Consider the following 17137-nt stretch of genomic DNA (forward strand, 5'->3'; position numbering starts at 1 on the left):
TCTGTGAGTCAGAGAGTAGAGGCATGGTGTGGCTCAACCTCTGTGTTTTAGGTCTCTCAAAATTGAACTCAACGTGTGTCACTAGGGCTGTGTTCCTTTCTGGAGGCTAGGAAAAAACTTGCTCTCAAGTTTAATCATCTTGTCGGCAGAATGTAGTTCATGGAGGCTATAGAACATGGTTCCATTTCCCTGTAGGCTGTGAGCTGGGGGCTGCCTCTTAGCACCCAGAGACTTCTTTCCTGTCCTTTCATGGAGCCTGCTATGTTTCAGAACCAACAGTTGCACACGGCGTTTTTCATACACCTGGAATCTCTCTGACTTCCACTTCTGCTACATCTCTCTGACTCCAGCCAGAGAAAATTCTCTGCTCGTAAGGGCTCATGTAATAATATTTGACCCACCTAGACAGTCGAAGGTAATCTCCCTATTTTAAGGTCCTAAACCTTAAGTGGGCTTTCCAGGTGGCGCTAGTGGTAAAGAACCTGCCTGCCAATGCAAGAGCCATAAGAGAGGCGGGTTCAGTCCCTGGGTTGGGAAGATCCCCTGGAGGAGGGCATGGTAACACACTCCAGTATTCATGGCAGTACTCAGGGCTTCCCTGATAGCTCAGTTGGTAAAGAATCCGCCTGCAAGGCGGGAGACCCCAGTTCAATTCCTGAGTTGGTATCCACTGAAGAAGGGAAAAAGCTACCCACTCCAGTATTCTGGCCTGGAGAACTCCATGGACTGTATAGTCCATGGGGTCATAAAGGGTCGGACAGGACTGAGCGACTTTCACTTTCATTGGGGCTCCCCTTGTACCTCAGTCAGTAAAGAGTCTGCCTGCAATGCAGGAGACTTGGGTTCGATCCCTGGGTCAAGAAGATCCCTGGAGAGGGAAATGGCAACCCACTCCAGTATTCTTGCCTGGAGAATTCCATGGACAGAGGAGCCTGGCAGGCTGCAGTCCATGGGGTCACAAAGAGTCAGACACAACTGAGTGACCTTCACTTCACTTCACTTCACTAAAAACCCTAATTACATATTTAAAGTTGCTTATGCCATGTAACACAACACATTCATGTTCCAGGATTCAGGGTCTAGACACTTACTTTGGAGGGAGTCCATTTTTGCCTACCACCAGAAGTCAATTAAACACAATAATTTTTGATGAATTAAAAGCACCTGAAACATAGCAAATGATTAATGATTGCTATGTTAAGGAGGAGGATGAGAATGGTTTGCTTAGCCGGTACTTAAATCTGACCTCAGTTTCCTATTCTGTCGAATAGAGATGGTATGATCTACCACTCCTAACAATGTGTGAGGACTAGGTGAGGCAGTCAAGTTGGTGACTGTTAATTCCTGTGAAAGAGGCTGTGAGTTGGTCATCAATGTTTTCCACAGGTAAATTGCATTCCCCAGCCTCCCTGCTATTAGCTGTGGCCACGAGATTAACTTCTAGCTGTAAGAGTCTGAACAGAAGTGCAAATCCCATTTCTATGCCAAGCCCATGATCCGCTGCCGACATGTGCCTTCATACTTGTGCCCCAGTGGCAATGGCATGGCCAGGAGAGATCTTGCGAGAGGGACCGTGTTAAAGATGGCAGAACAGCCACCAGCTCAAGTTCTGGAAGGATTCTGTATAGTCACCCAGGACCATTCTCCCTGGACTGCTATGTGGGCAAGAAACAAACTTCTATTTTGCTTGGAAAATAATATTTTGAGTTTTTTACATCACAGGCTGCTTACTCAACTTTCTTGTTTTAGCTCTATCACAAATGTTCACTCCATTCAAGCACGATTTTACTGTTGAGATGACTGTGATCCAGGAAGGTTGAGGGACCATGATAGCTCAGTCCAGGCATCTTCATGATAGAGCTAAGGTTCAGTTCTCTTTACTGAAACTGCTGCTTTTAGGAGTGACATGTGACACACTCCTGTTTCAATCAGTCTGCTCGTAGTCCCTCCTGTTCCCTTCTCAATCCCAGCCCCTATTACCCACAAGGAACTGAAGGAATCTGGAGAGTTTCTGAATTGCTAATAGGCTGTTCCTTCAGTTATTATATAGCCTCTGGTCTGCGTGGATGTGCAGCTTTAATTTCTATCTGTCAGATAAGCTAAGAGGGAGTAGCTGGAACGGGAACACTGAGAAAGAGCTTTGTTGTTTCCTAGGCGGCAAGATTCCTAACAGTATTTTTCCTAGTGATGGGTCTTTGTCACCCAAAACCATGGGAGGAAGATAAATAATACCTCCCAGTGTGTTGACAGTAACTTCATAGATCAGAAAAGGCTGGGGATGTAGGTCAGACCAAAAATATATAGTGGTAAGTACTGGCTACGATGCCAGACTGGCCAGTGTTTGTCAACTGGGGAGTGTAGCCAGTCTAGCCAGGGTGGTCACCAAGACCAAAAAGAGAACTGCAAACAGTGTGGTTTATTGTCCTGCGGTTACACTGTAAAGGGGTCCCTTAGAGGAGCAAGAAGCCATAGACCCTACCCTGTGAAGCAATGGTTTTCAGACATTTTTTACTCTGGCCTACAGTAATTAAATACATTTTACATGTATGCCCACATATACACATGTGAGCATGGACACACATATTTGTATAAAACAAACATATCTGAACAATACCTATGCTTACTACTCTGACTTTTTTAAATTGTTCCTCTAAATTGATTTGATGACCTACTAATGAGTTGGTGCCCCACAGTCTAAAAAAGATGTTTTAAAAGAAGATGTCTAAAAACCCTGAGAGTAGTTATTTAGTATTATGGTAAGACAGGAAAAAAAGGAAATCAATTCCAGGGCAAACTGAGAGGCAGAGGTCAGAAGAAAACCATAAACAGCAAGAGTTAAAGATGAAAGAGTTTTTCATGTAAAGCAAATGCTCATTCTGTGATAGCAAAATGCTAGAGCTCGAGTGTCTATAAATAGAAAATATGAAACGAATTAAAATCCAAGCTGATAGAAGGCAAAGACAAAGAAGAAAGCCTATGACTGCCTTAGCTTCTTCAGTGTGTGGCTAGAAATCTTCAATACAAATACGCATTGATGATATACACAGAGGTATGATCACACACACACACACTTACCCACACACACACCCTGCATCATGTGACCGCATACCTAAGTTGATTGTTTAAAAAACTGTAAACAGAATAGCAAAACTCATCACACTATTGTAAAGTAATTATCCTCCAATTAAAATAGATAAATTAAAATACACACACTGTATTCAGTTATTTGGCTTTGTTACCAGCTGTTTTTCGCTCGTCCAAGTTATTTATCTTAGAAATTTTAAATCAAACATATCTGGATCAGGTGAACCGTGTCAACCATGAAGGCATAATTTAGTATCTGATGCCTTATCAGAGCCTACAAAGTGAAAACCAACAGAAATTCCTCCATTTGGGTGAACCCACAGTATGGAATTTTGTAACTGAAACTCTGAGAAAGCCCTTAGAGATGTGGCCTACCACGCCTTTATTTGATAGATGAGGAGACCTTGATCCCCACCACAACTGATGTATGCAGTGGACAGATACTTAACCTCCAGACTTTGGACTAGTTAACTTTCTCACCGAGCAGCCCATAAACTGGCAAAATCCACAATTCTCTCAACTTTCTTATGGTTCTGGGTGTAATCATTAAATTGAGAAAAAACCCACTGGCTGATGCAAGTGTTAGCAGGAAATATAAGAAAGGAAGATTAGACTTTCCAAAACTGATAAAAAATGGAAATCTTGTGAATGAAGAGGCAGACTGTGGCAAACCCAAAATACATGCATTCTTTTCATAATGTTAAACTTTAATAAGCCTAAAAATTGTATGGCTAAAGTGTGGATATCTGAGTCCTTACCCCAGAGTTTCTGATTCAGTAAGTGTTGAGGCAGTATGTGGGAACCTGCCTTTTTTTATTGGAGGATAATTGCTTTACAATGTTGAGTTAGTTGCTGCTGTACAAGAGCGTGAATCAGCTACATGTGCACATATATTCCCTCCCTCTTGAGCCTCCCTCTCACCTCCTTCTTTCCAATCCCACACCTCTGGATTATCACAGAGCACCAAGTTGAGGTCTCTTTGTAATACAGCAGGTTCCCACTAGCTATGTATTTTATACATGGTAGTGTATATTTCAATGCTCCTCTCTCAATTTGTCCCACCCTCTCCTTCCTCTGTTGTGTCCACGAGTCTATTCTGTCTTTCTGTGTCCCCATTCCTGCTCTGCAAATAGGTTCATCAGTAACATATTTCTAGAGGGAATCTGCCCTTGAAGCAGCACCACTGATGATCTGATTAAGGACAAGGACATTCCCGCTACCCCCACCCAACTCTTACTACACCTCGTGTCATGAAAGAGGCATGTCAGAGTCGCAGCGCCAGGGCCACCGGGTCAAATTACCAAACCTTCATAACAAAAAGTTAGGTGACTTTTCCATCCACCGCACACTCAAACCCCACACTTCCTGGATCGATTGCCACCAGAGGAAACAGAAACTGTTCCCTATCCTGGCTTTTATACTACACGACTGCCAAGCGCAGAAGTCACATTGTTATTTTCATCATCACTAACAGTTACATTGCGCTCAGAATCTGTGACACGTTTTAGGATGTACATCAGTTAACTCTTAAAACACGCCAGTGAATATGTCGCTACTCTTTCCACCCTCCTTTTCTCATTAGAACACGAGAAGAGGTTTAAAGGCGATGTCTGCCTCTAGAACTGAATGCTCTGGACGATTTATGCTAAAACAAGAAATGCTTTTGGAATACCGCATATTCAGCCCATTTGGTCCAGGAGTTCAACAAAGTCTTTAACTCATCAGATCTACTGGTTCGTGATGGGAAATTCCGACGCTCCCCCTGCACCCTCTGCACAAAAACTTGAAACCATCCAAATCAACTCCTAAATAGTACACCAGATTCAGCCTGCTTTTCTCAAAGATTATGGAGCCAGTTTGTGGGACAGCTGGCCCTGGAGTTCAGCGGGGGCTCTGTCATAATTCCAATGCATTAGTGATTGGCTGCTGTCAGGACCCTGCTGATGGGTTATCAGTCCAAGCTATGCTGGTAAATTATGTACTTTTCTTAGCACTAAATAGATCCCATGACTCCCTTGTTAATCACTTTCGAATTTGAGAATTTTCACACATTACAGAGACACATTTGTTTGCCAGGTATGAATAAAGAGCCCTTTATAAACTGTGCTGCTGTCTGCAAAGGCAAATATATAATAAAGCCTTTCTAGGGTGTTTTAAATGATGAGACTTTCAAACTCGAACTGTGTGTTAATTAATACTAGGTTGGAGCCCCGCCTCCCCCGCCCCCTATATATTCTGCAGCTATTGCCTATGGCTGCTATAAATATGTCTAATTTACCATTTATTTTTAATGACACTAAATTTTAATATTTGCTGTCAGCATGGAATTCCCCTCTGGTGAATCTACTCTATTAGTATTATATTAAAAACAGATTTCCTCAGTTCACAAAAAAATACATGGCTTCTCCAGCTTTTAAAATAAACACTCAGAAATTAGGATGAATTATTAATTTGTAACATCTGTGATTGGGTTATGTTACACTGAGAAAATCCCATGAGAGGCAGGCAAGCAGTCCTCTTGAAAATGACTTCATATCTGAGCGCTCTGGGGACACGAGGCCAGGCACTGTGTCACCATGGCCTGTCCTTGATAAATGGCTGGATGGGTTCCATGAATTGTAAATGGAAACATGACTGGTGTCACTTACACTTAAGGATGAAATGGTTGGTGTTCCCTTCTCAACAGATATTAGTTTACGTTGTATATTGTGATTGACAAACGCATGAATCTGTCAACAATCAGTCTGGAGGGTTTTGTTTTTTTTTTTTTTTCTGTCTCCCACTGAGAACAGCTTTATAAAAGCTTAAAGTGGACATGTGATTCCTTTCCTATTCCATACTACCTTTAAATTCCCTAAAAGCGATTTGGGTTTCAATGAAATTAACTCCCCCACCCACCAAAAAAAAGTTAGACGCTATTTACTTTGAATATTAATCTCTGAAGAGGTTTTCATATAATGCATATTATTAGAATCCAAGGTACATGTCAGAAAAGCATTATTCACAAAAAGACTTGACTAGGCTTGGACTAGAACCAACCATCTGTGTGATCCCTAATATGAGTTTTTGAACACGTTCCAATATGCCTCTTTTCCCTAGATGTTAAAATAAGTAAAGTGCTTCTTAAGTGCAGGGTTTGACTGGTTTTTTTTCCCAAATGTCTTTTCATAGCCTAGAGTTTTCAAGTATGGAGTATTTCATAGCTTGATTCAGAAGCTTGTCAGGAAAGTTCCAATAATATCCTTTCTCTACTCCATTACCTACTTATGCATCACTGACTCCTTCATACTAGGAATACTCTGTAAAGGATGTGATGTTAATTGGTGAAAATGAAATGCCTCTTGAGTAAGGCAGATTAGTTTTATAAAATATACTAAAAAAGATTAAAATATGTAAATCTTTACACATGCAAATCCAATTTTCTTTTATATATTTCAGAAAAGTCCCTGAATCCCAATCCAGGCCCTTAATTCAGTGTGAGTTAGCCCAGAGTTTTTCTACTGTGAAAATGTTTCCTGGTTTCTGTAGATTAGTGATCACCATCTTTTCCTTTTTATTCATTTACAAGCCTAATAATGATGAGATTATACAATCTTTTAATGAAATATATTTTTTTTACTTTAAAATTTCTTACCACTTCCAAGCAGTCAATGATCTTGGTTAGTTTATCTTCAGGTAAATTCTTCAGCAAGGATACACTTCAAAATTAAAAAGAAACCTTTATTTAATTATCTTCCTGAATTAAACTACAAATACACACCTCTATATAAATTTATACACACATTTAAACAAATATTTTAATTTTTCCAAAGTAAATCTCCATATATATCATACATAAATAACTGAATTTCAAAAACAGATTTCAAATACACTGAAATTATATGATCACATAAAACAGCAGACATTTATCCTAGGCAAATAAATAAAAATTGTAAGATGCCATGAAAGGAAAATGACCAAATTTTGTTTGGAGAAAAAAAAAAAATGTTTACATTTATTGTTGGCTTTCAAAATGAATCACATCCAGAAATGTGTTCCACATCTCAATATCTCTTTTATTAGCATGAATGAGGTCCTCCACTTCCAGAGGAGGATCAGATTTTCATCTAAATCCTGTAATTAAGTTAAGACTGAATCCAGGGGGAACATAGGAATTAGCATGGAAATGATCTTTGATTATTAGTCATATTGTACAATCTTTTAAAATTAATGGTAGCCAGAGGCATGTAATAAGAACATTTTTACAGATAATAATAATAAACAGAGAAGGAAAAGAACATTGAAATTATTTGAAAAAACAAAAACAAAAATTCTACTCACTATTATTAACTAATCAATATGCTTAAATTGTACTTTTAAAGAAATTTCTACTTTACCCATTTTCACTCAGGACTGTTGATAGAATTTCTGTAAAGTAAATACTTTTTTCTTACCATCTAAAATTTGACACCGCTAAGGAAAAAAATGATGCTCCTCCATAAATACATGATTGGGTCTGATTTTCAAAAAGAGAGCTCTAAACTGATTCTTGCACAGTGCTTCAGGAGGCATGTAGCCAGGAGCTGTGTCTAAGAACTTCTGCATCTGAATCATTTGTAATTGCAAAACACTGGAACACCCCCAATGGCAGAGCAGTAAATGCACTGTGGTTGAGTCAGATGACAGAGCTCTATAATAGAAGAAATGCCTGCACTAACCAAGTATATGAACCTTAATAAAAGGAACTGAGTAAAAAAATTGACTTGCAAAAATAATGCCAATTTTTTAAAATTCAAAACTAGGCTAAACCAAGCTACGGGCAAAATAATAAAGAAGGCTTCCCTGGTGGCTCAGAGGTTAAAGCGTCTGCCCGCAGTGTGGGAGACTCAGGTTCAATCCCTGGGTTGGGAAGATCCCCTGGAGAAGGAAATGACAACCCACTCCAGTATTCTTGCCTGGAGAATCCCATGGAGAGAGGAGCCTAGTAGGTTACAGTCCATGGGGTCACAAAGAGTTGAATACAACTGAGCAACTTCACTTTCACCAAACAGATGAACCTTAACAGAAGGTATTGAGTAAAATAATTGACTTGCAAAAATAATATCAATTTTGTAAAATTCAAAAGCAGGCTAAACCAAGCTAGAGGCAAAATAATAAGAAATACCAAGGTTATGATTACCAAACTTCAGAATATAGACTAATCCAAGGAGAGGAGATTCTCCAAGGAAGGCTAGAAAATGACCATACATAGAAGAGCATATGATAACCCCAACAGCACTGTTAACTTTCTGCTTATATTGGGCAGTAGCTTGATGGCACTCATTCTGTTATTATATCTTATAACTTACATATGTACTGTGCATCATTTGATATATGTCAAATATTTCATAATATGCTCAGTCACTCAGTAGGGTCTCTTTGCAATCTATGGACTGTAGCTCGCCAGGCTCCTTTAGTCCATAGGATTTTTCAGGCAAGATTACTGGAGTGGGTTGCCATTTCCTTCTCCAGGCAATCTTCCCAACCCAGGGATCGAACCCACATCTCCTATACTGCAGGTGGATTCTTCACCACTGAGCCATTGGGAAAGAAGATGTAAACGAAAAAAGAGCTTGTTGTATATTATGGAGCAAACACAAATGTATTTCTCTAATATGTCTTCTTACACATGAAAAGGTAAAAGGGTTAACCAGAACCTTTTTTTCTGTATAGTGGTATTTACTGCAAGGGAATACTTTTTGTTCCTTTGGTTTAATTGATTAACACATGCCAATCATGAAAGTTCTAATTCTGGTCCAAACTGGGATCTACTACTGTTAGTGAAAAATATGTCCTATAGCTTATCACCCTTGGGGGTTGGTAAGGAAATTAATATGAGAAAAAATCTTTAATCTGTCTCCCATCTATGAAGGCATAGATTAGGTTTATCTTGTTCACCACTGAATTCACAATGTTTAGGCCTGAAATACATATTGGTTGAAAAAAATGTATGAATGAGATAACAAAAAGAAGAAAGGAAAGTAAAAAGGAAGGAAGGAAGGTGCCCTAGTAAATTCTCTTGAGTTCCTTCCGTTGAGGCAGAACACAGTAGATTTCAAGGGAATGAACCACTAACGACGCCTAGTGGCTCAGGTTTTATCTCAGACACGATGCAACCCATGCTAAGTCACGTCAGTTGTGTCCGACTCTGTGCGACCCCATAGACGGCAGCCCACCAGGCTCCCCGTCCCTGGGATTCTCCAGGCAAGAACACTGGAGTGGGTTGCCATTTCCTTCTCCAGTGCAGGAAAGTGAAAAGTGAAAGTGAAGTTGCTCAGTCGTGTAAGACTCTTCGCAACTCCATGGACTGTAGCCTATCAGGCTCCTCCATCCATGGGATTTCCCAGGCAAGAGTACTGGAGTGGGTTGATGCAACCCATAGACACTGGTTTATTCATGTATCCCCGATTGGTCCTTGCATTAATTTTAAATACAGATCTGTGTTGCTCAGTTGCTGGATTTTGAGATAACCTGTGGCTCAGACAGTAAAGAATCTGCCTGCAATACAAGAGACCCAGGTTCAATCCCTGGGTAGGAAAGATCCCCTGGAGAAGGGAATGGCAACTGACTCCAGTATTCTTGCTTGGAGAATTCCATGGACAGAAGAGCCTGGTGGGCTACAGTCCATGGAGTGGCAGAGAGTCAGACACAACTGAGCAACTAACACAAATACTCAAGTAGACCCCACAACCTGATGGATAAGGCGTTGATTAGCATATAGGTAAGGCACCTGCTTGTCATTACTGCAGCTCTCTGCCAGGAGTCATTATTGTGTCTGGGAAAGAACATCAAAGAGAGTCCATATGTAAAACCTCAACGCCTGCAATGTTCTACTGATTAACAATGCCTCCGTTCAGTATTCACTGAGTCTTCACTTTGGGCTAGGCACTGCACATTCCTAAAATCATTGACTCTGCAGGATAGTTATGAAAGATAAACTTAATTATACTTAAAAAGAACTCAGAATTTATTTTTGGAAACTGCAGGATATTTTATTGTTATTATCACTTATCATAGGTTACATATCGTTACACTACACATTGCAGCTTCAGAGACTGTCAAATCTCCCCCAAAACACACAGAAAGATTTTAAATAAGAAATTTATACTTTTCAAGAAATGTTTTTAATGTGTTGTTAACTTTTTTTAGCTAAATAGACACTTGTTTTTCTATAATTTAATGCGTCCAAGTAGTTGGGGGTTCAGAACAGTTTACAAAATGCATGTTTCAAGGCTCCATGTCATGATGGAAAGCATAATATTTTTGGCAAGTTAATTTGCTACAAAAAAAAAAAATTGTAATTTGGAAGATAGTGTGGCTATGCCAATGAGAAAATGTCTCAGGTAAAGCAAATAAGGACAGTAAAATAATTTAATATTATTTTAAGCAAAGCATTATTACCTTTTGTTATCAACTTTCAAATTATAGGATATCTTTAGAAGTCAACTGAGCAACCCAAATGAATATTTTAGGAATTTTTTGGACATTACTCTGTACTATGTGAAATGACTCCATCAACACAAGGGTAAAATTAGCAAGAGAAATAAATCAGTGAAAAGGCTAATGGGAATGAAACACAAATTTTCATATATAGTGGCATTTACTGCAAGAAAATACTTGTGTTCCTTTGGCTTAATCTTGTGGAAAATGCTTAAATAAGAAAAGCTATAGTAAAATAATTACTCTGATAAAACCAACATACCCACAGTGTGGCTAGACCACCTTCTCTTTCGGCCATCAATGCGTTGCTCTTACCTTCTGAGGAAGTTTCTGTACTGTTCATCTCTAGCTTGAGCTGTCCTTCTCATTATATTCTGGAATACCTCTCGATCTAGTGCCCATGTTTTAACATTGGTAATAGCTTTAGAAAAATCAAGAAAATAATAAAACCCTGTTGAGCTCTTACATTAAGAAAACATTCCAAAATGTTAATCAATAACTTTTTCATGTACTGTCATAAAATTATCTTTCTTGGAAAAGGCATTATTTAAACATGCAAAATGGAAGGAAGTAGTGATGTAAAGAGTAGGTAATTTTATAAAATCATTTTTGGCTTTGAAATGAACCATGATTTGGAAGTGAGCAGCAAAAGATTTCCATTCTAATTATGTTTTGCTTAGGATGATATTAAAATTAGTTTGCAATTCTTAATTACACACTGCATCATCAGGATGTATTTTAGATTTGGGCTGTGATACAAAAGAAAGCCAGCCAGCCTGCATCTATTCCAAAAAGTGAAGACTTCACAAGCAGATAATTGAAAGTTAAAGGTCTCTGCTTGTGAGTCTGTTTTTATGTCTTTTTATGTTGTTTAGACACCGTTGCTAACGAGAGCCAATATATTTTAAGAATCTCTATGGTTACTTTTACATAAAATATATAAAATCACTTTCAAAGAGATTATGCAAGACAGTTTTTGAGACAGCCTTTTCATAGGAAAGACATTAAAAGCAAGAATATATTCTAAAAAGGAAGAGAAGCAAAAGTAGTCACTCCAAAAGATCTATATGAAATTATGATAGTAAGATTTTTTCTTTTTTATAGCAGTGTTGAGAGCCTACAGAATAAACCAAAATCAAAATCTCTGGTTTACTAAACTTCAGAGTGAATTAGAATTAGTTTGACATTCTTGTTAAAAATAAAGATCCCTGGGCCCCACTGCCAGAGATTGTTTGGAGTGGAGCCTTAGAATCTGCATTTTTATCAAATACTGCAACAGTGTTCACACAGATAACCTAACAAACACCGAGAAACACTAGATCTAAGTTAATTCAGAAGAAAACATGATATGACCATGAATAAAGTGAATAAAAACAAGAACCCTAAGGAGAAGCAATTGAACTAATCTCAAAAATCACTCAGGAAAACTCTCATTAATTAATTCATGTCCTTTTTGATATTTACACATTTTATTGGTATAATTACTTTTTCTGATTCATAAAGTGGTCATCACCTCATGGAGAATAGAAAGCAAACATTCTGGATGAGCCAAAGACAAATATCTACATAGTAAAAAGTTGACATTGGCAACTAAAGCAAATACTAGACTCAATTATGTTTAAAGCCATATTCATATTTTAAATACAGGTATCCAACGGAAAGGTTTCTTTAAGCTTGAATCATTCAGACAAGTGCTTCAATATAAATCCTTTTACGAGCATTGCCTTTCTATTAATAAGAGCATAAGGGGCACAGCAGAAGACAAAAAGACTCAGCATGCAACAGTGACTTAGATTGCCTTTAGCATTGTGTAGCAAGTGAAAACTAGACATTTCTTCTTCTGTTACCTTTCACAGAGGCAGTTCTTGTACAGTTGTATAAAATAGCTAGCTCCCCAAACGTGGTCCACATAGGGATGGATGACAGCAATTTCTCCCCCTGGAACACCTCTAGTCGACCCTCTATCAAGTAGAATGTAAGAACACACAAATAATCAAAATCCACTGAGATTCCATAAATTAAAATGGAACAAGCAGAAGGTACACAAAGCATCCAGGTAAGATATCTTACGATTCTCATTGTAATAAAGTGGTTAGGAATGCAGACTGAAGCCCACTCTCTATTAGTTGATTAGCATTAAGAGGTACCCACTCTGCATGGGTTCCTTATCAATATCTGAGATAAAATTAATCACATTTACTTCATATGGTGGTGACAAGTAAACAAGTTACTATACGTAGGATCACAGAACCACAGATGGCACACAAGTGCCACATAAGTGTTAGCTCTTAGGAATTTGCTGGTGGTCCAGTGGTGAGGACTCTACGCTTCCACTGCAGGGTGCATGGGTTTGATCCCTGGCTGGGGAACTAAGATGCTGCAAACTGTGCAGAAGAGCCACAATATATATATATTGTCAGTGTTATTATCGTTACAAAGCTCTTTCCCTGAAGCAGCAGATGGCAAGTGTTTCATATAAATTCATTCTACGCCCCAAAAAACGCAGCACATGAAACTACTTCTTTTGTACAAGAAACACAACAATCACTTCATGTCCTGAAAACACAACAAAGGTGTTTACACTGGTGGAAAGACTAACTTGTCACGAAAGACTAACTTGTCACGACTGAGAAGTGTTCTGGCCCTGGAATCAGCCTGCCTGGCTCTGACTAGTCACTGGCTGTGTGACCTTGGGTAAGTTACCTCATCATGCCTTGTTCATTGTTTAAGCCCTCATTCATTGAAGTGAATTAATAAACGAAGTCCCTAAGAAGAGTGCTTGAGAAAAATAATAGCAAAAGAATTAAAAGACAAGCCACAGACTGAGAGAAAATATCTTTTTTGCAAAAGATACATCTGATAAAGAACTGTTTTACAAAATACATTAATGCAAAGAACTTTTAAAGTTCTTCAATAAGAAAACAGCCCAGTTTAAACACAGGCCAAAGACTTTAACAAACACTCACCAAAGAAGACATACAGATGGAAAATAAGCTTATGAAAAGATGCTCCACATCACATTTACAGGGAAAAACAAATTAAAACAACGAGATATCACTCTACCCCTAATAGAATGACCAAAATTGAGAACACTGACACCACCACGTGTTGGAAAGGACATGGAGCAATGGGAACTATCATACGCTGCTGGTGGGAATGCTAAATGGTACACCCAATTTGGAACAGTTTGGTGGTTTCTTACAAAATTAAACATACGTTCACCATAAAATCCAGCAACTGTGCACCTTAGTATTTATTCAAGGAGCTGAAAACTTAGGTCTACACAAAAACCTATACACAGATGTTTACAACAGCTTTATTCATAATGGTCAAAACCTGGAAATAACCAAGATGTCCTTCAGTAGGTAAATGGATAAATAAACTGTGGTGTGTGTATGTGAGTGTGTGTGTGTTAGTCACTCAATTGTGTCCAACTCTTTGGGACGCCATGGACTGTAGCCCACCAGGTGGGACTCCATGGACTGTATGGACTGTAGAAATGGACTGTAGCCCGCCGGGCCCCAGGCTCCTCTGTTCATGGAATTCTCCAGCCAAGAATACTGGAGTGGGTTGCCATTTTCCTCTCCAAGGGATCTACCCGACTCAGGGATTGAACCCAGGTCTCCTGAATTGTGGGCAGATTCTTCACCACCTGAACCACCAGGGAAGCCCAAAACTGTGATACATCCAGACAATGAAATACTATTCAGCGCTAAAAAGAAATGAGATACTAATCCATGGAAAGACAAGCAGGAACATTGAACATATATTACTAAGTGAAAGAAGTCAATCTGTAAAGGCTAAATAATGCATGACCCCAACTATATAACATTTGAGAAAAGGGAAAATGATGGAGAAAACTAAAAGATTAGTGGTTGCCAACAGTTAGGGGGAAGATGAATAGGCAGAGCACAGAGGATTTTCAGGACAGTGAAAATACTCTGCATGATATTATAATGATGGCTATATATCATTATACATTTATCTCATGGGATTTCTTTGGAAGGAATGATGCTAAAGCTGAAACTCCAGTACCTTGGCCACCTCATGAGAAGAGTTGACTCATTGGAAAAAACTCTGATGCTGGGAGGGATTGGGGGCAGGAGGAGAAGGGGACAACCGAGGATGAGATGGCTGGATGGCATCACAGACTCGATGGATGTGAGTCTGAGTGAACTCCGGGAGATGGTGATGAACAGGGAGGCCTGGCGTGCTGTGATTCATGGGGTCACAAAGAGTCAGACACAACTGAGCGACTGAACTGAACTGATAGACTGCACAACACCAAGGATGGACTTCGAATGATTATAATGTGTCAAAGTAAGTTCATCTTTGGTTATTAAAAAAAAAAACATCTTTCTAGTGAGTGATGTTAATAACAGGAGAGGCTATGGATATGGGTAGAGCGTATATGGGAAATCTCTGTTCTTTCCTATCAATTATTCTGTAACCTAAAACTGTTCTAAAATTAAAGACATAAAAAGAAAGAGCACTTGACAACAATCTTCAGCTAAGCAGAGGTTGGCGGGGAAGGAGAGGTAACTTCCTCACAGTTCTTCTGCCTGGGTAATTCTCTCCTTTCCTTTCAAACAAATGTAAATAAAATCATAGTTAATCAAGTGTTAGTCGCTGGGTCCTGTCCAGCTCTTTGTGACACCATGGACTGTATCCCACCAGGCTCCTCTGTCCATGGAATTCTCCAGGCAAGAATACTAGAATGGGTAGTCATTCCCTTCTCCAGCAGATTTTCCTAACCTAGGGATTGAACCCTGGTGTCCTGCATTGCAAGCAGATTCTTTACTGTCTGAGCCACCAGGAAAGCTGATTAGCTAATTAAAACCGTATGTAATAAGACCTATATTCTTAGAGGAAGAAAATGGAGGGGTTATTTCTCTTTCCCTTGACGAATTGGTCTTTCCTTCTCCTAATTCACAGCTAAGTACAACCCCTCTGAGTCAGCTCTGTCTACCCAGTCATTCAACGCACCTGATCTGAATACCTATGTTGTGCGTTAGTATACTGTATTGGTGTTTTTCTTTCTGGGAATCAGTTCTGATGAGGTGGATGAAACTGGAGCCTATTATATAGAAATCATGTCTTATTCACATATGTCTCCCTCAGAACTCCCAAAGCCCAAATATGGGCTTTGATCATATTTGACCATAAATAAAAATTTATAAATTTGAAAAAGCATTGTTTAGATGGCCAGGATACAAAATAAAAGGCCACAGCACATTCCAGGTTAGCAGTCCATCTGGGCAAGCTAGTCAACTTTTTTCCCTAAAACTCAAAAAGTTGAGGCAATTCAGAATTTGACAGAGCATTCAATAACGACAAGTCCTGATCAGATCATTTCTTGCTTCTGTATCCAAAAAAAAAACAACAAACATTGTTGAATTCCACTACAAGATTTGATATGCATTTGACATGCATCTGAGAAATAAATCCTTTTCCTTCTAACTATTATGATCTACCTAGCATGGAAGCATGTTCAGGTGATTGGGTATGGAGGAATTCCTTTAAATGGTTCTAAATACACCAGCCTTAATCTTAAGGCATTTCATTTGACTTATCTATTGTGTGCGCCACATAGGAAGTCCAGCTGTTGGTTAAATGCAACTAAATGATCTTTTGAAATCATTGGTGTATAACCAAACTATTTAACAGAGCCACAAAAATAACTGTTTTCTTTTTCATGGTACAACAGTGTAAAAAGCCAGCACAAGCAGTTGTATTCTGAATATTCTAAAACACCTTTCTGAAGTGTCACTGTGATTAATAAGCATTAACTTTCAAATCAGATTGTTAAATTTGCATTCTGTCTCTACCACTAATGAGCTGTGTGGCCTTGGGTAAGTTACTTAACCTTTCTGTGACATAGTCCACATTAGTAATATGAAGATATTAGCACTTGCCTAACAGAATTAGTGAGCTGAAATGAGATCTCTCTATTAAATACTCAGTAGGATGCTGGACATATAGAAAGCATTCTATAAATATTAATTATTAACATCAGGATGATTTGACCAACAAATATTATTATTTCATTAACTCAATCTGTTATATTTTCTACAAATAGAACAACCAATTTTGCATTTTTATAAATATGTGCAAAAAAATCATTAAACAATAGGCAAATATTTGTTATATGATAACTAAAAATCTGTGAAACCCACCTGCCAGTACAAAGATATGGTTTCCTGGTTCTCCTTGCTTAATAATGTAGCTCCCTTGCTGGTAGTTTCTCCCATACATGCATTCCACCATGTCTTTGATCTGTTGAGGATCCAATCTCTTCAGAAATTGATTTTTATTAAGGGCATCTGTAATGAGCTTCTTCTCACTGATGTAACGGAAAGGAAATGTTGAATTACAATTAGTGAAAAACATCTTTATTCTTAATATTACTACCCATGTGTTTACAACTTTAACCAGTCAATCCTAAAGGATTTCAACCCTGAATATTCATTGGAAGGACTGATGCTGAAGCTGAAGCACCAATACTTTGGCTAACTGATGCGAAGAGCAGACTCGTTGGAAAAGACCCTGATGCTGGGAAAGACTGATGGCAGGAGGAGAAGGGGGTGACAGAGGA

At 38.8% G+C, this 17137-nt stretch overlaps 1 protein-coding gene across 1 annotated transcript in view; it reads right to left on the bottom strand.

Moving 5' to 3' along the window:
- Positions 1-17137, bottom strand: part of PRKG2 (protein kinase cGMP-dependent 2) — a 106761-nt gene that overhangs the window by 61382 nt on the left and 28242 nt on the right. The window contains exons 2-5 of the mRNA XM_052642024.1: positions 16719-16885; positions 12390-12503; positions 10858-10963; positions 6719-6782 (exon numbers count right to left, since the gene is read on the bottom strand). Coding sequence (XP_052497984.1) covers positions 6719-6782; positions 10858-10963; positions 12390-12503; positions 16719-16885 — 451 coding nt within the window. The remainder of the gene's footprint in view (positions 1-6718; positions 6783-10857; positions 10964-12389; positions 12504-16718; positions 16886-17137) is intronic.

Source organism: Budorcas taxicolor, chromosome 6 (genome assembly GCF_023091745.1).
Source record: "Budorcas taxicolor isolate Tak-1 chromosome 6, Takin1.1, whole genome shotgun sequence".
NCBI classification, from domain to species: Eukaryota; Metazoa; Chordata; class Mammalia; order Artiodactyla; family Bovidae; genus Budorcas; species Budorcas taxicolor.